The 18,863-nt window shown below is 48.3% G+C and overlaps 1 protein-coding gene across 3 annotated transcripts in view; it reads left to right on the forward strand.

Annotated features, from left to right (window-relative positions):
• LOC120541149 (potassium channel subfamily T member 2) overlaps nucleotides 1-18,863 on the forward strand; it is a 179,785-nt gene that overhangs the window by 58,480 nt on the left and 102,442 nt on the right. For all 3 annotated transcript variants that reach the window (XM_039772503.1, XM_039772501.1, XM_039772502.1), the window contains exon 3: nucleotides 17,544-17,623. In XM_039772503.1, the coding sequence (XP_039628437.1) occupies nucleotides 17,544-17,623 (80 nt within the window). The remainder of the gene's footprint in view (nucleotides 1-17,543; nucleotides 17,624-18,863) is intronic.

Here is an 18,863-nt window from a genome sequence, read left to right on the forward strand (position 1 = left end):
ATTTGTTTTCATTTTGATCTGTTCCTTTATTACTTGTTTAATTAACTAAAGTCTCTTCATTTCAATCTCTTTTGTTATCATGTAGTATCTGCTGTATGTGTGTCTTGCAATCCTCCCATTTTGTTCATATTTAGTGGGTGGGTCCCCAAAGAGGCGGAGCCACCTGTCTGTCATTGTAACAGAACCGCCCCAACCCTATAAAGGCTGCTGGGAATTGAAGTCCAGTGTGGCTCTGGAGTCAGCAGGTATTTCATACGAAGGTCCTGCCTTTTGGTTTCATTGCTTTTAGGTAAAACTTACTTTTTTGCTCCTTTTTGTTCTTCCTTGTTTATTCTTCTATTTTTGATAAAAAAAAACATTAATCATAAGGAAAGTTGCCTGCCTTTTGAGTTTGGGGCCAGGCAGCCTGGGGTAAAGCCTGAGCCCCATTGTTGGGCCTGTGCAGGCCAGGAAGCCCGCCTTTTGAGTTTAGGGCCAGGCTGCCTGGGGTAAAGCCTGAGCCACATTGTTGGGCCTATAGGGGCCAGGAAGCCCGCCTTTTGAGTTTAGGGCCAGGCTGCCTGGGGTAAAGCCTGAGCCCCATTGTTGGGCCTGTGCAGGCCGGGAAGCCTGCCTTTTGAGTTTGGGGCCAGGCAGCCTGGGGTAAAGCCTGAGCCCCATTGTTGGGCCTATAGGGGCCAGGAAGCCTGCTTTTTGAGTTTAGGGCCAGGCTGCCTGGGGTAAAGTCACTCCAGTGGGTCCGGATTTCACAACTCCCTCTCGCCCTCCTGCTGCATCTTTTTAGGAAAGTGCCATCTGGATGTGCTCCATCATCCCTCCATCCGTACCATAAACAGAAATGAGACCATATCCTCACCGCATATTGGGGTCCACAGGGAGATGAAGACGATAGGCATTGAGGAAGAGTTCAAGTATGAGTGAGAGCAAAAAAAAAGAGGGGGGCCTCCAACTTGGAAGGAGCGATGGGCTTCAGGAGGCCTTTGGGTTTAGCGGCCCCCTTGGTGACAACTCATCCTCACCACACGCACACCCCCGCCGGCTCCAAGCCCCCATCCCGCACAGCCTGAATTGGAGAGCCGTGTTCAGACATCTTCTCTCGTGATTTGATTTGATTTTTGCCAGAATGCGGTCCGACTTGAAGTGCCATGTTGTTCTGCTCCATTTTTTATTCATGAAGCACAGAATTAAACCCGCAGCTCGTGACGGTGATCCTCCCTCTCCACATTATGCATTTCTGGCAGGTTAATCGGCGCTGCTGCTCTGTTTTTGTTCATTTTTTGGCTTGCCGGCTGCTGAGCCCACGCGGGGGGCTCCTTGATGCTCTCTAAATAATGCATTCCTCTCAGACCGCTTGCTCACCTCCTCACCTTCTGCAGTGTCATTTTTCCTGCCTAATTACCGTGTGTCTGTGGACATCCTGTCGAGGGGGGGTGTGCTGCTGCTGCTGTTATTATTGCAGGGGTCTCGGCACAGCAGGATGCAGTATAGGTGGTGTAAATGACCTCCACCCCAATTCACACAGGGGTTGTGTGTGGAGAGGAGAGCCGGGGAGGGCAGCCATGCCATGGTGCCAGCCTTCCTAGCCTGATGATCCTTCATCCATTGGCTGCTGTCTGCATCTGAATACCCTTGATGGAAGTGAATGGCTGCCCGCTGCTCATGTTCATGTCCTTGTACAGTCATATAATGAGTGATGGCAAAGTCTGGGTGAAGATCTGCAGAATCTGGCATGGAGTTGTGCCAAGGAGGGCTACTCAACAGATGAGTGCAAAACCTGTGCCAGATTTAAATGGCTCCCAAACTGTCTGAGACTCCACCCCCCTAGCCCTTCCTGGTGCTTGCTCATTATCCTAGCCCCTCCTATTTGTTTCTTAGGTCCTTCCACTAACATGTCCATTTGCCCTCCCATTTTTTTTGGTCTGAATCTCCGCCTTTAGCCCCACCTTTTTGCCTGCCCCTTACACAAGCCTTTGTATTTGACCCCACCTTTAACTCTTCAATTTGCCTGCTGAGCTCCTCCCATCTTTTGCTATGGCTCCGCCTACTTTTACTTGCCCTTCGCCCTCTCTGCCCTTCTAAAAAATGTGCCCGCTACTTAGGTCTCCTCTTCTGTCCGAGTACTCCTGGCCTCTTCAGTGGGCCACAATGTCCTTGTCTAGACCCTCGCGCTGGAGAAGCTGAAGTAAAGACGGCTTGTCGAGGTCGCTGGAGGCCACCTGCCCACCTAAGCCCACCTGCCCTGTGCTGGAGGGCTCTGTTTACCTGCCTGCCACTCCGCTTGCCTATTATCTGCCTTGTTAGCCTTCTTGTGTGATAAGAGGACCTGTCGGCATGGCAACCCTTCCAGAAGGAGTACTTAGCCCCCTCTTCAGAAGCCACTCGTTTGGGGTAATGATGTCGAGTCGCCTTCAAGCCGCGGGTTTTAAAACAAACATTTAACTCATCCGCTTGGAATATTTATTTTTCCTGTTTGCACATTTTGATTTGATGGAGGAGTTGCCTGTGGTGCTGGGCTTACGGGAGCAGGGGGTTCTTGCAAGGGTCTTATTGGGTATGAGGACTTCATGGTGACAAAACGGACCCTCTGGGGGTGGGGGGGACACGTCTGTCATTTTTGAAGCTACAGCCAATTAAGCTGTCCTTGCTGTAGTGATCGTACTATGGGATCACAAGCTCGTAAAGCAGGGGTCCCAAGCGGGAAATGGGGGTCTAAAGAGGCAGATTTAGGGGGCAAAATCAAAGAATGAAGTGAGAGAATCAAACACTAAATGAGATGAAACTGACAAAGATAAACTGTAGGAAGTAGTGACGTGTGAAACGATTTGAGTGAACCTGAATTTGCAGTGAAACTCCACTTTGAGTAAAATATTCACAAAAACAAACGACGGAATTTGTGAACGGCGATCACTTCCTGTCTCGAAGCCTTTTCATGGGTTATTTTTGTACGCATCCGTGATGGCCTTGAGAGTCCCACAGTGTGTAAGTTCTGGACAGTTCCAAAAATGGCCACTAGAGGGAGCAACACAGTCCATAAACCCCGGCTAGTAACTCAGGGGGCCACGGTGAATCTTTACAAATACAAAGATTTATTAATACAAGTACAAGAAAGCTTAGTAGAGCGTAAAAGGCAAAGGGCGCATCACAAGCATTTGTAGGAATAAAATAAATTGAACTGCGGTGGGCTGGCACCCTGCCCGGGGTTTGTTTCCTGCCTTGTGCCCTGTGTTTGCTGGGATTGGCTCAAACAGACCCCCGTGACCCTGTAGTTAGGATATAGCGGGTTGGGTGATGGATGGATGGAAATATATTGAATGTGTCATTCCATCAAATGGCGTACCACAAGTATTTGTAGTAATAAAATGTATTGCATTCATCATTCCAGCAGATGGCACATTACAAGCATTTGTAGTAATAAAATAAATTGAATGTGTAACTCCAACAGATGGCGCGTCATCACAAACATTTGTAGAAATGGTCTCTGTTGATGGCTTAGATTTCAACCTGTCTTAGATGGGTAGCACAGCTAGTTATTTCCGTAATATCCCAGAGAGCACTGATCACTATGGAAAGGCACTCTGTAGCATAAAGAATGTTGTCCTTGTCGAGATGGTGGTGGGGGTCTGCATTTAGAAACTGTGCATCACCTAGTAGGCCATATGACCACGCAGTCTTCAGGTGGTATTTCCTCAACCTTGTCCACTCTGACTGACCATGGCAGCCGTATGTCCATTTGTCAGCTGTGCCCCCCCAGACAGGCCGTGAGCCCACATCTACAGCGCCTTCCCTGTCTCCGTGAGGAGGTCCACTCTCTGTCCTGCTGTTTGTTTTTCCCGTCCTCCGTGGTGTCTGCCCAAGAGCTGCGGTCTCCTCTCTAGAAAACGTGATCTGCTGAGGAGACTTCATCAGGAATCAATTACTAATCACCTCTTTACTGGGAAAGCGTCAGGACAAGAACATCGAGAGCCGAAATAAACCCCATGTGAGACGTGTGGTCATGACAGGCGATGCCGGCGTGTGACACCCTTCCTCCTTCTGCAAGCTCGATGTAATTGAAAAGCAGCAGCGCGCCGGCGAGGACGAGGCCGGGCACTCCACGGGATGCCAGTCACGCAGCGGCCGCCGTGACCTGCTTACGCTGAGCGCGCCACTTCTTTTCTTCTCTGCCATAGCTGCCTCTTTCTCTCATTCCTCCTCATTGAATCCTGCGGCTCCTTCAATCTCTGTCTGCTTTTTATTTCCTTTCGTCTTTATCTTCCGATGTGTTAATGGCTTTGCTATTAAAGGCAGACATCGTCTGAAGCATCACTGGTCCCTGCACTGCACGTGTCCTGCTAACCACTGGATCAGGCCACACCGGATAACCATGGCAGGGGGCTCCAGGCCACATCAGACCCCCTCAGACGCACAACACCGTTGGGATGTGGCAGGAAATCCAGAGGACCCTGGAAAGGTCCACACAGACACAGGGAGAACACGCAGACTCCACACACTCCATTGTGAAGCCCACCTGGGTGGGGCCGACACAAACTCCTTGTGTTTTAGATGTGTGAGCAGATCTGGGGAACCGGGAGACACACACATAGAAAAATTAAAATAAATTGAAGAATCTTAAGATTAAATACAGAGTGGGGTTCTCTGTGCTCAGGACCTCCACGCCACGTGAGGGGCTGCTGGCCTGTCTACCGCCTGGCTCAGATGGTGGTCTGTTAGCCCACCGTGTGAGACCACAACGGCAGAAAGAAGAGGCATAAACTACGATAGATAGATAGATAGATGAAAGGCACTATATAAGTGATAGATAGATAGATAGATAGATAGATAGATAGATAGATAGATAGATAGATAGATGAAAGGCACTATATAAGTGATAGATAGATAGATAGATAGATAGATAGATAGATAGATAGATAGATAGATAGATAGATAGATAGATAGACGAGGACCACCTGTGGCTGCAGGTTTTTGTTCCAGCCAACTTCTGTTTTTAATTGGACTGCTAGTCTGATGAAGTCATCTTTTATTATCCAGTTTCTGTGTTTTGGAGTCAATGTAAAAATTGTGAAACTAAGTTTGGTAATTTTTTATAAAATATACTAAGCAGTTATATGTGAAATGTCCTTTTTACCTTTTAATAATATTGTCACCCTGATTTTCATCGTTCTTTTCCTGGTTTTCTGGTTATTTAATCCACTATTTACTAATTAGCGGGTCTGACGCTGAAGTAGTTACGGCCTTTCCCAGGTGTCTGCTCTGCTTCATTTTAATTGCCATTATTAGAATACAACAAAAGCAGCAAAGTACACAGAAAAATGTCAAAATAATAGAAAACAAACGAGTTAAGCATTTAAAGATACTGAGAAAATAGAAAAACTTCTCAATATTTTATAAAAGTCATACTATTGTACTTTTCTGAATGTAGAATAAGAAGAGATAAAAGATCAGCTAATGATTGTAAATGAGATCAATTATTATCACTGATTGTGAATCTGGTTGGAACAAAAGCTTGCAGCCACAGAGGGTCCCCAGGACTGAGTTTGAGAATAATAATATATATATATATATTGTTTAATATAATAATAGATAGCTATGAAAGACACTAATATATTTTCAAATAAATGAAATTGTATAATGGTTAGATGGACACATCGTCAGAGCAAACTAACATCTGTATAATAGATAATTGTGAAATGCGCTAAACAATATGGACCATAGGGTGCCCCTAGTGACATTAAAAGGAACTGCATATGAGATGGTATGCGGGAGTGAATAGATGAATGTGAAAGGCACTATATGATAAATAGATAGATAGATGAAAGGCTCTATATAGTAAATATATAGGAGAAAGGAAAATATAATAGCTACAGCGATGGAAAAGACGCTATATTCTAATAATATGAGAGTCACTATTTAATCAATCAGAAATGTGATATAAAATAGGTAGAAACATGAAAAGGTCCCATATTGGATTGATGGCTATAAAAGGCAGTATTGGTATTTCAGACATATAGCGATGTCTTTATGTCCCTGCACCCTTCTCCAAAGGCACTATATTATAGAAAGACAAGTGTCCTTGTGATTCTGAATTTCTAACTATGAAGGGCACAATATTGCAGATAGACATCTTTGTGAGTTTTCACCGTTTTCCAAAGATGCTACATAGCACGGATAGCTGTGAAAGGCGCTATATTATAGATAGACAGGCGTCATTACGACCCTTCTGCAGAGGTGCTGTATTGGACTGATAGTTGTGAAAGGCGGTGACATTATGTCGTTTCGATCTCCTCCTAAAATGCTATGCTGCTGTGACAGCAATGAAAGGCGCTATATTGTAGATACTTGTCTTTCGATGCCCCTCATTCTCCCTGATCTCATGTCGATTATCTTCAGGGCCACCGAGTTCTCCGCGTCATCGCTTTTGCTGCATGGCACATCCCTAACGTTTGATGCCAGTTTACTTATCCGTCTCTGACTTGTGCCCACCTTTCAGTGCGCGTGTTAGTTGCTCCCGCGACCCTGCCATACAAAGCGCAAGTCCAGAGGAAGGCTGGATGGATCCATAGGAGCGCCTCGGCGTGTCCGTCTGCTCAGTGAGGGCGCCGTCGTCCTGTTGTTCGCCTCAGTGGACGCCCCCCACTTTTCGGTGTCGGTGGGCTACGTTTGATGACAGGGGTCTATTATTACCGTATCGGTGATTATGAAAAGGTGTTCAAGTCGGTGTGACCGGCGTGAGGCGCTGACTTTGAGAAGGTGAAGCGTCCTGAGTGACGAGACCAGCAGCGCCCTCTATATAGCGCCTTCGTGTGCCGGAGGAGCAGCGCGACTCGTGAAGTCAGTTTGAGATTTCTGAGCCTTCTAGTTCCGTAGCCCTGAAGCTAAAAGGGTCTGTAAAGAGGACGAATACTCAGATCATGTCTCTCGTAGAAGGTTCAGAGCAAGGTGACTCGGGCTGGCACAATGAAATCTTCATTCTACAGCAGGGAACAAATCGAAATTGAAGTCTTTGATCTGTTAAATGGGAAAAGAAAATGGGGAGAGAGGAGCGCCGGAGGACGCGCGTGCAAAATGGAGCCGAAGAAGATTTAAAAAAAAAAAGTATTAATAGAGGAAAATGTTTGGAGAAAATATAATTTAGCAGACAGTCTGGCGACCTGCACCTCTAGTGCAAAAATGAGCAATTCAGTAAATGAATAAAATAAATAAATACATTTAAAAAGTAACTTTCTTTCTAAAGCGCGCCCCTTATCCGTCCTATACCGTATACTGTATACACAAGGGGTGCTACCGAAGGGGCGCGCGGTCCGGACACTTAAGTCACGTCGTTTCCACAACACCACGTTGTCAAACTGTAATGATGCTAAGTGGGCGTGAACTGTCCTCTCCACCCAGGGCTCCAATTGGGCTCAGCCTGCACTTGCGCCACAGCACCACTAGGTGGCAACTTTGAGCCGGTCGTTTGAACGGCTGAGCGCGGGTTTAAGACCCACCCTTAACCACGAATGCACATACCAGTGGTCTCCAGTGTGCCAGCCTTCTTAATGTTAGCTTAGTGACAATTGCAGCCATTTACATTTCTAACTCCTGCCCTGAGTGCCCCCCGCATGTTCTTCCCGTGCTCAGGTGTTTCCCCAGCCCCGCCGGCCCGTTCTCGACCTGAAGGAATGCGCTGCCCCTCTCATAATGACTTTGAGACTTGAATGGACTAAAATGGCCAAACGCGGGTGGGCAAAGCATGTAGAGACTGACGCAGGAAGACTCCGCACTGGAATTGCTGCTTCTATAGAGTACGGAATGAAGGGTCTGAGCGCTTTGAGGGAGGAGAGCCTTCAGGCGTTCATTTTGAATAAACTTGCAGACATTCCTGGAGACATGTTGTCACTTTGTCATTCTGGGTCATTGAGTGATGTAAATGGGCAGTGATTCCATTCAAAATGAAATGTGCAACTCCGTAAAGTGTGCAGAAAGTCTCGGGGGTCTCGGTACTTTCTCTTCCCACTGTAGGTAATCACACCTTCCCAGGCGTCCTGCCCAGCTGGTGACAGGACGGTGGTTTTCTGATCTCTCTCAGCTGATGGCACAGGGTGGTCTCATTGCGTGTTGTCCTGCCACCTGACAGCTGGTAGTACTGGGCGGGGCTACCTTCTCCCTCTCCCGTCTTTACTCTCTTTGATGTGTCGATGGGCACTTTGCTTGCTGACCCCACCTCAGTGACGTCAAAGGTGACTCCCCCTGCAGGTCATTTCTCTCCTGGCCTGCCCGTCTCTGCCTTCACTCGTCCTAATTGGATTTACGAAGCTCAGGCACCCGGTGATTGGTTTTTAATCTTCTTTAATGCCACTGAGATGAGAAAGTAAGCCACGTCGTTTCTGCGTAGCTCTTGTGTTCTGATTCTTTTCTGCTCCGTAGGTCTGATGGCTCCCCCCCTACATGTCACGGCCATGACCCTCATTCTGTACGTCCATGTTAGTTAAAAGTCTCCGCCTCCTTCTGGGCAAGTGCAGGACAAACAGCCTGCATGTCGAGTTTGGGGCGCGGCTGCCTGGGGTGAGGCCTGGCTCTGAGGCTCGGACCACACGGAGTCCTGCATGCTGCGCATTCAAACGAAGAATCGGGATGACATGTTGGGACAGCTGAGCTCTGAGCTAAAGAAACGGGTGACAAATGGAGTGAGTGGTCTCCTCTCGTCTGCCAAGTCTCTAATGTTCTAAAGCAGACAGCAAAAGTTTGAGGCGGCGTTCAGAGTCACGGCCATATTGTTTATTACCGGGGATGTGTGTCCGCTACATTGTCACTGTGTCGCTGCTGCCAGCCCTATGTGTCCACGACGTTGTCACTGTGCCATTGTTGCAAGTCATGTGTGTCAAAAACATTGTTACTGTGATGCTGTTGCTGATAACATGTGTCCATGACACTGTCACTATGATGCTGTTGCCAGTCATGTGTGTCCCTGATATTGTCATTGGGCCACTGTTGCTGGTCACATTTGTCCCTGACATTGTCACTGTGGTGCTGTTGCTCCACTACTTTGCTGTTGTGACACTGCTGCCTGTCGTGTGTCCACATGATTGTCACTGTGATGCTCTTGCTGGTCATGTGTGTCCCTAATGTTGTCACTGTGTCGCTGTTGATGGTTACGTGTGTCCCTAATGTTGTCACTGTGTCGCTGTTGATGGTTACGTGTGTCCCTAATGTTGTCACTGTGTCGCTGTTGATGGTCACGTGTGTCTCCGTCACTGTCACTGTGATACTCTTGCTGGTCATGTGTGTCCCCAATGTTGTCACTGTGTCGCTGTTGCCAGTCATGTGTCCCCCCGATGCTGTCACTATGCATGTCCTGCTGAAGATGGCAGCGTTGGCATTCCACCTTTGGCTCCAAGCTGGTCCTCGGCTCTTCTAAATGAGCTCTTCTCAGTGGAGTTTCCTTCCAAAGTAGTATGCAGAAGGTGAGACCTCCAAGTTCAGCCATAGAAGCAGGCCGGGGGCCTAACAATGGGGGGCTACTCAGGAAAGGCTCGTCACTTCTTTATAAAAAGTAATGCCGACCGCGCCATGCAAGAAGGGGGGATGCCAGCGCGCTTTGTTGGAGTTTGTGGAGCCGTCCCGGGCGCGTGGCGTGGTTTGTCCTGCGAGTCGTCTTTTTCATTCCGGGTTGTGCCTCGTCAGATGCCACTCGATGTTTGCCTTCCTGTAAACGCCGAGCTTAACGGCTTTGCTGTTTGTGTATTCACGACTTGAGTCCCGGCGTCTGGAGGACCAGCGGAATTTATTATTCTTGTCAGCTCCAGACTCCAAAGATATTCGCCGAGTCTCTTCCATAAGCCTGGCAGGGCGGGCGGCAGCCTTTCATGCACAGTTTGGGGACGGGGTGTTAATCTCTCGCTGTGCTGGCGTAAAGCTGGCCTGAATTTAATTAGAGCGGAGGCTCAATGGTGCCAAATATTCACTCGTGTCACTCGCTAGTGGATTTGTGGATTAAAAAACAAACCCCTGCAGATAAAAGCAAAGTACCCTCAATTCTCACGCACCCCGGTGCCCCCTTCCTTTACTTACATTCAGCTCAGATGGCAGAGTGATGTTGGCATTGGCTTTGGGCCAGCAGTGGGATCTCCTGGCAGCTGGTGGTCGTCTTGGAGAGTTGGCCCTTTTATTCTTTGTACCCAGTGGTGTCACTAGGGTTGGTGACACCCAGGGGTGTCACTCATGGTGTCAACAGACCTCCACCCGCACCAAATCATACGTTGTAATGCTTTATTACTATTGGTGCTCGTAAATCGTGACTCCCGTATACCAATGAGTGTGATGGCAACTCAAGTGACAAATTAAAGTGACACCTTTAAATGACAATAGGTCACACATGGGCGTCTGAGCGTCACCTTCAGGGTTCATCTCCTGTCTGCGATGCCAGCCCCGGGGTGAGAGGGGCGCTGCCACTCACCGCGTCATCTCCACAGTGACACCCAATGAGGGCAACGGGGTCCCTCCCACGACATCCCGAGAAGCCCCGCCCCTTCCCACAAAACCAGATGTCCACGGAAGGCGGTGCAGCTCCCCAAACCAACCCGGACCCTCCTGAGAGACTGAGGCGCTTGAAGGGGTCTATTTGCTGTCGGACCACCGAGCAAAGTTAATTGATAACACTAGGGGTCTTGAACTGAAAATCAGACCACCACTGGCTGTCAACGGCATACCAGGCAGTTTTGGGTTCCCCTCTGTGTGGAGAGCACTTGAGTAGTGAGAACAGCAACAGAGAACTGTAAAGAATTATCCATCCATCCCTCCATCTTCCAACCCGCTGAATCCGAACACAGGGTCACGGGGGTCTGCTGGAGCCAATCCCAGCCAACACAGGGCGCGAGGCAGGAAACAAACCTGGGCAGGGTGCCAACCCACCGCAGGACACACACAAACACACCAGGGCCAATTTAGAATCGCCAATCCACCTAACTGGCATGTCTTTGGACTGTGGGAGGAAACCCACGCAGACACGGGGAGAACATGCAGACTCCACGCAGGGAGGACCCGGGAAGTGAACCCTTAAGGGTCTCCTAACTGCGAGGCAGCAGCGCTACCACTGTGCCACTGTGCCGCCCATAAAGAATTATTATTATTATTATTAGACCGATGGCATCGTTAGGTGGGCTTCTGGGGCTTTGGCGTCCAGCCCCCGATCTTCTGAGACGTCCCCTACCCCATCGTATGATGTCCTTAGTCTAGTTCAGCCCCCCCCGGACAGCTCATGCTATCTTGCCCCCCAGACCCCCCACTCCCGTGACCCCTCACAGGATTGCAGACTCCTACTAAATTAATAATGGTCTCAACAGGGGTGGGCTCAGCCCCTAATAAGCACTAAAGTTAACAACACACCCCCTTGGTGTCCTGGAGAGGTGGCATCAGTATGTCCCAGCCGTCTTTGCTCTGCCCATTTGGACCCTCGTCCCATTTAGACACATTAGGATGGCGTTTGATGGCACAGGAGGCCCGCCGCTCAGCTGCAGTTATTGGTCTTGGACTTCAGATGGTTTGGCCAGAAGAACCCGAGTTTACTTGGAGAAGCGAGGCTGAACAGTCACAGGGCTTGTAAAAGCATTCTGGGTAATACGGAGTCATTAATAATCATGAGGGCCGTTTATATATCGGGCAGCCCCCCGGTCTGGCTAGCGGTGCGGCTTGTCCACCACAACCCCAGAGTACAAAACAAGCATCTCAGATTCCCAGCAGGTCTGAGTGGGTGAAGCCTTCGAGTCTCAGCCTGGTCACGCAAGTAATTGCTGGCATGATGAAGACCACCCTTTGGATCCCCCATAGAACTCCCCCTTCTGGGCCCAAATCTCCTTATAAATCCCGAGACTCCAGCACACCCCTAGCAGGATGCCCCAGGTAGCCCGACCATGATGATGCCAAGGTGAAGCTTATGCTGGCGCTAATGGCCCTCTGTGCTGCCACCTGATGGACTGTGGTGGTGGGACGCCATTTTTTTATTCTGGGGTGGCACACCACTACCTCACCAACCACAAACACACACAGGGGTGGGCTCCCAATGTGTGGACCCCGCTTTCTCCAAGGGGCTTCTCACAATGATTGGCAGGCAGAAGCGGGCTGGACTGGCATCCATAAAACGCCAGGCTGGACACTGTGACGAGCGGCTTGTTTTTTTGTCTTCAATGACACTTCATTCCTCAGTTTAGGGGGCCACATATATGAAGTTAGGAAGGAGGGGGGTCTCGGATCAATCATACGGAACGTTTTTGGAATATTTTTTATCCCCCCCCCCCACTTTTGTTCTCATTTGCTGGCAGCTTTGTTCTGTAGGCTTCAGCCTCATTGAAATTACATTTCAGACAGAGAAACACCTCGGCATAATTGCTGTAAAAGGCTGACGGAGATTTGAAGATTAAATTGGTGTAAAAAAAAAATAATAAGAAGAAGAAGCGTCCCCTTCCCTCGAATCTGATTTTCACATTTTGGGAAACAAGTGGCGGAATAATAAGCGAGTAATCATTCGCTTTCGATCCGAAGGCCGCAAAGCGTGACAGGATGCACGATGCTGGGAATCTTCCTTTCGGCAATTTGAACAGGTTCCCCCACTCCCCGCCAATGCCAATCCCAATCCCTCATGAGGGGCAGCCTGCACCAAGCAGGAGCTAGTGTCCCCCGCATGCCACACACATTTGGAAAGGGGGGCTTCCAGCAGCTCATCATCCCCAACAGTAAAGCTGATAAGATGGCCACCCTATTGTTTAATCCCACCTGCCCCCCCCCACTCCACGGTTATGAAAAGGTCATCCTTAAACTTGGCAGGTCAAGATGGCGGCCCTGAGGGTGGGTGGGTGTGTGGTGGTCTGGTCCTGCCTTGTCCCCAGTGCTGCTGGGAGGGAGAGGTGCCAGCCTTGGGTTAAGTTGGACTGATGAAAGGCACTATATACAGAAAGGTGGCGCGCCCCCCCACCCTGAACATTCCCACCTGCGTTTCCCTTTCTTTTTTCGTGACGTTTCTGTTCTCCTAAATCTTCCCGTGCGGCGCGAGTCACCGCAGTACCCCCTTAATCGCCCCGTCCTCCTTTTTGGCTGATTTGCACATCTCTGCCTCAGCACAGCCATTTCATCTGTTTACAGGATTCTCGTTAATCGCCCCTCAAGGAAATATTTTACGTAAATGTGGGCTGAAAATGGCACCCCCCCCACCCCTGCCCGCCCATTCCCATTTAGATGCCTCTTACAGCAAGAATGTCATTTGGTGGGATTTTTCCAGACCCCTTTTGAATACATTTAAAGAGACTCATCAGGCACAATTCACACCCACCACGGGGCCATCTGCTGCCGTGAGCGTAGAGAGAGGCACTGGGGAGATAAAGGACGGCTCGCCGGACCCCCGGATTCCAGCCCCCCAGCCGTTCTCTGCATGGCCCCACAACAGATGTCACCATTAGCCTAATAGCGTGATTAAGCCCTATTGGGGGTGTGTGGGAGTTGGTACTGTGATGGACGGGCACCCAGAAGTTACTTTAATGACGTTGGCAAGTCGGGCAACACTGGACTCGTGTGTTACACGCATCACACGCATCTGCACAGTCGGGTCACAAGAGACAATTAAAGTTAAATAAAAGCCCTAACCTGTAAATAAATAAATAAATGTCATTCCATGCAGGGGGCTTCCACTTGGGTGGCTGGCTAAAATGAGCTTAACTCTCAAAAAGTTCACATCTGCTGTGAAATGTCCCAGAAATTAATTCAAAGTGCCCATTTGGGAAAGGGAAGGGATTACCATCAACCCCTGGCATTTACAGAGGGAGGCAACAGAAAATGTTTATAAAGATAGATAGATAGATAGAAGTGAAAGGCACTATATAATAGATAGATAGATAGATAGATAGATAGAAGTGAAAGGCACTATATAATAGATAGATAGATAGATAGATAGATAGAAGTGAAAGGCACTATATAATAGATAGATAGATAGATAGATGAAAGGCACTATATAATAGATAGATAGATAGATAGATAGATAGATAGATAGATAGATAGATAGATAGATAGATAGATAGATAGAAGTGAAAGGCACTATATGATAGATAGATAGATAGATAGATAGATAGATAGAAGTGAAAGGCACTATATAATAGATAGATAGATAGATAGATAGATAGATAGATAGATAGATAGAAGTGAAAGGCACTATATAATAGATAGATAGATAGATAGATGTGAAAGGCACTATATAATAGATAGATAGATAGATAGATAGATAGATAGAAGTGAAAGGCACTATATAATAGATAGATAGATAGATAGATGTGAAAGGCACTATATAATAGATAGATAGATAGATAGATAGATAGATAGATAGATAGATAGATAGATAGATAGATAGATAGTCGGTGTCTCCATGGTGTCATCACATATCTACATAAATATTCTTGACAAACAATCAGATTAGATAAAAAGAAAACCTTCTGGAGTCTGGAATGAGACCCCAGCTGAAACACCACAAACAGGGGTCTTGATTAGGACTCGGGTGACTGCAGACTGAACTCATGCGGCGCCTGAGAGTTTGAACTGACAGGATAAAAAGACGACAGGAAACAAAACAGAAGATGAAGGGAGACACATGACAAAATGGACAGTGAGAGACATTTAGGGACGATTGGCGGTGACTCCATCTGCTGTGTGTCAGTCATTCTCAGCACCGACCGATTCAGATTTGTAGAATCAACATCAGCAATCAATGACAGCCCCTAAACTTTGATCATAATTGATGAAGGGGTCCTGGCAGCAGGCAGCAAATGTTATTCCAAAACTCCATAGGCCGTTAGCCACTGAGCCCTGCACCCCCTCTACGGGGGTCCTGCAGCAAATCACATTAGAGGGGCACAGAGCTGGGAGCTAACAAGATCACCAGAAAGGCCGCAGTCTGAAAACACGGATTAGAGATAACAGCATTACAGATGGCTAACGATGGAAAAGAAACAAATAACCGAGAGTCCAACCAAGGGAGTGCAGTGAGGGAGGGAGCCAAGAAAAAGGGGGTGATGTCAGACCCACCGGTGGGCACCTCAAGGATGACAGGGTATGTTAAGATGGAGATATTCAGACCCTAAATCCATATGCCGTTCGTTTATATGGTGCCTCTCGCTGTGTGAAGTTTGTACAGAAAGGTGGAGTGTGGGATTAAACAGATAAGTGGATAGCTTGATCTTAAAGGCGCTATATGATAGAATAGAAAGTGCAAGTCAACTTACCTGAAGTATTAATTACACCTGCTAGAGTATCACAGTTCCTGTGTGATAAATAGATAGATAGATAGATAGATAGATAAATAGATAGATAGATATTCATTTTAGTATAGTCGGCAGGATCACAAAAGTGCATATATAATAGATAGACAGATAGACAGATCGATGTGAAAGACTCTATATAATAGATAGACAGACAGACAGATCGATGTGAAAGGCGCTATATAATAGATATATAGACAGACAGATTGATGTGAAAGGCGCTATATAATAGATATATAGACAGACAGATTGATGTTGAAGGCGCTCTCCATTTGTTTGCACTCCAGCTGGCTCCAATTTCTTTCGTAGTGCAGATGTCCGCCACACTTCCCAGGACTCACAGGTATTTTCGTGTGTCAGGTGCCCAGAACTTTTGCTGTTTTTCCGACAGACTCCCCTCTAATTAGGGAGGCTCAGTCGCTCAAGCAGCACTCACTCGGCTCATTCCCGCAGGCCGGCTGACTCTCCGCCGACAGAATCGTGAAGCGGCCCCGGCTGCCTCGCTGACCCAGAACAGCAGGTTGGCTGGCTCTCTCATTAAGGTGTCACAGCTGCCAAGCTGCTCTCCCACCTGACTTCATCACCTCACCACATTTCTTATTTTCACATCCTGCACATTCGTCCAAAAATAATTTCCTAAAGAAAGTTAGGTGAGCTTTTGGGAGCGAACTCCCTGCAATGAGTGTCTTTAACCACTAGAGGGAAGCACATGTGCCTCCCTTAAGGACTGCATGAGTTGGTAGTTAACCCATTATAGTGAGTGTGGGAGCGCCAGCTATGGTGCACTGGCATTCCTGCCATGGTTGGTTACAGCCTTGTGCAAACATAAATGGATTTAGTGGATGCATTGTATATTTAATTCTGGGCCTTTTCAGGTGCACGTAGGAGCCATTTTGGTCATACTGCCATGAGTCAGTTGGCACAGTGACTTAGAACTGGTGTATAAAGTGGCATTGGTAAAGCCAAGCCAGCAGTAACACATGACACACAATGAGTTAATATGGGCAGACTGGCACTCTGGCTTTTCTTTCTAGAGGAAAATGGCAGGACATTGCTAGAGAAAGATGATATCAGATATGGAGGGTCCAATCTGCCAAGAAGCTGGTGGGAATTATCTGTTGGCACACATGAACTGTGTAATGGAAGATGGTACATGTTGCATCTACACTCCCCTTACCAGGCCACAATTATACACCTTCATGTTGAGATTTATGGCAGCAATAGTACCCCAGAGCATTAGTGAGCAGCACCAGAATAGTACAAATAGTGTTAAGGGTCCTGCAGAGACTCTTGGGAAATGTAGTCTCTTTGGGAACAGGTGTCCTGAAAGTCCTTCTTGGTAGACTGGAGTGGCACCGGTGGTAGAGTCATAGGGGCCTCCACCTTCTTGGTGAGATGAGCTTGGAGTCAGGAGAGGAGCAAAGGCGAGGACAAGGTGGTAGAAGAGGAGGAGGAAGAAAAGGCTAGGAGGTCATCCAATTTGGCCCGCACCACCATAGACCAGTAGACCAGGAGAGCCCCAGAGTGGCACAGCTTTTGCTATTTTCTCAGACCTATTGTCTTGGGTTCACATCTTCTATTTCTCCTTTTCTTGTATCCTTTAAGTTGTTCCTAATGTTTTTGTGGACTGTCTTGACATTATTTTGGGTATGGGGTCTGCTCCTGAGCACCCCTATTCTGTCACAGCTGTTAACACCAAACTGGTATGGGTAAGTTGGCAAGACTCAAGCGCCAAGGTGTTCTGTGGCAACTGTAATAACACCACACACACGCACAGAGATGTTCCAAATGTGTAAAGTGGTTGTGTCAAAGTGGACGACCCCAGCACTCCATGTGGTGGTCCTTAATGTCCTGGGCTCCAGAAGGGCATGTAGGGGAGTGCCAGCAGGTTCACGGATTTCCAACCTCCAGACTACGGTAGATGAGCCGTTGTGCAACCTCCACATTTGTTCCTTTGTCCCCTTAAAAATGGTCCCCATAAAGAGAACTGGGTGACCATACAGGTGACAAGGCACTATGCTCAAGCTAAAGCCACCTGGCACTGGAGTGGCCTTCACTGGGGGAACTCAAAGATGGGCAACCCGGTTGGCAGGCTAATCTCTCCGTGTGCATCTCCCACTAACAGGGTCTCCTGGTATTGGATTTGACGATGGATGGACAGTTTAAATGAGAGCCACTATTGGGCTTTGCTTGATCCTGTTCAGTTCTCAGGGCAGCTTGGCATGTGTGCCCCCCTCAATGCCCCCCCTTCTCATTTCTTTTTCTTCTTTCCAGGGTGCAGGTGGAGTTCTATGTGAATGAAAACACATTCAAGGAGCGTCTGAAGCTGTTCTTCATCAAAAACCAAAGATCAAGTGAGTAGATCTGCTGGCGCCTCTCGAGTGGCCCTTCCTCATCCTCGTCACGCAGACACCTTCCTTAGGCCCTTTATGGGGGCTTACAGCAGAAGCACTGGCAGGTGATGTGACTCCCTCGGAGTCTCACTGGGAGTCAATTCTGAGGGCTCATTTAGATGCTGTATATAGCACCTTTATAGTACCTTTCATGACAGGTATAATCGTCACAACGGCCGGTGACATAGGAGGTCCATTATGAAGGCTTATTTGATTATTGCAGTGCCCTCTGGCACCACCTAATTATTACCACGTGAGCACTGGCACAGGATGCGATTCTCTCAGGGTAACGCCAGGTGTCCTTTCCAGATGGCATATAGCGCCTTTCATAGGGTTATACTGGTATACAGCACATGATGTACCTGTGAATGCTAGAAGGTCACATGTCTCTGTCCTTTGTTGTCACACATAGCAGGGGGCACCTCAGTAGACGTCCATCTCAAGCTGCCTCACAGCTGGTTGTCATCTGTAGCCATTTTTGTACCGTGTGGCACGGTCACATGATGTGACTCTCTCAGGGCACCCCATCGTAGCCACAACAAAGGAAATCGAGAGCAAGGACCTGCCAGCGTAGCCCCTCGGCCAACCTGCAGCAAAGCGCCAAACCCGTGAAGACCACCACGCAGAGCCAACACTAGCGTGGCCTTGACACACCCTTGAAGTGCAAAGTGGGCAATGGCTGGAGAGCCCGCAGGCTCAAGGGAGAGACGTGGAAGTCCACTCACTGCAGCTCAGAACACCAGGGACCACCCGCAGAACAGCTGAGAGCAAGTGCAGCGTTGACAGCAAGCGGAGGAGATGATCGGCCGACTCATCTCTGGGCGGCACAACAAGGTGAGGAGCAGCCACCAGTGCCAGCCTGTGGTGCATTAGGTGGGCAAATGCCTGAGATACGATACCAGCACACACCTGGGGCTGTGGTCAGCGCTGGAGACACCCGTCCTGATATGGTGGTCCGTCACAGTGCCTGCCGATCGATGCAGTGGTCCCTGATGACAACAACTCCTTACTCAAGGAAGCAAATATGAAGTTCTGGCAATGGAGACCAGCATCATGGTGGCCACCAGGACTAGTGTTGTGTCTGCAGTGGCTGGCAATCCATTAAGCGACATACGCAGCCAGCTAGGGGGCCATCATCTGAGGGGTGCCGTTTATGAAAGTTAAGGGGTGTCTGCTTCGGACACTTAGGGGGACCTCCACT

The sequence above is a fragment of the Polypterus senegalus genome, chromosome 12 (genome assembly GCF_016835505.1).
Source record: "Polypterus senegalus isolate Bchr_013 chromosome 12, ASM1683550v1, whole genome shotgun sequence".
Taxonomy (NCBI): domain Eukaryota; kingdom Metazoa; phylum Chordata; class Cladistia; order Polypteriformes; family Polypteridae; genus Polypterus; species Polypterus senegalus.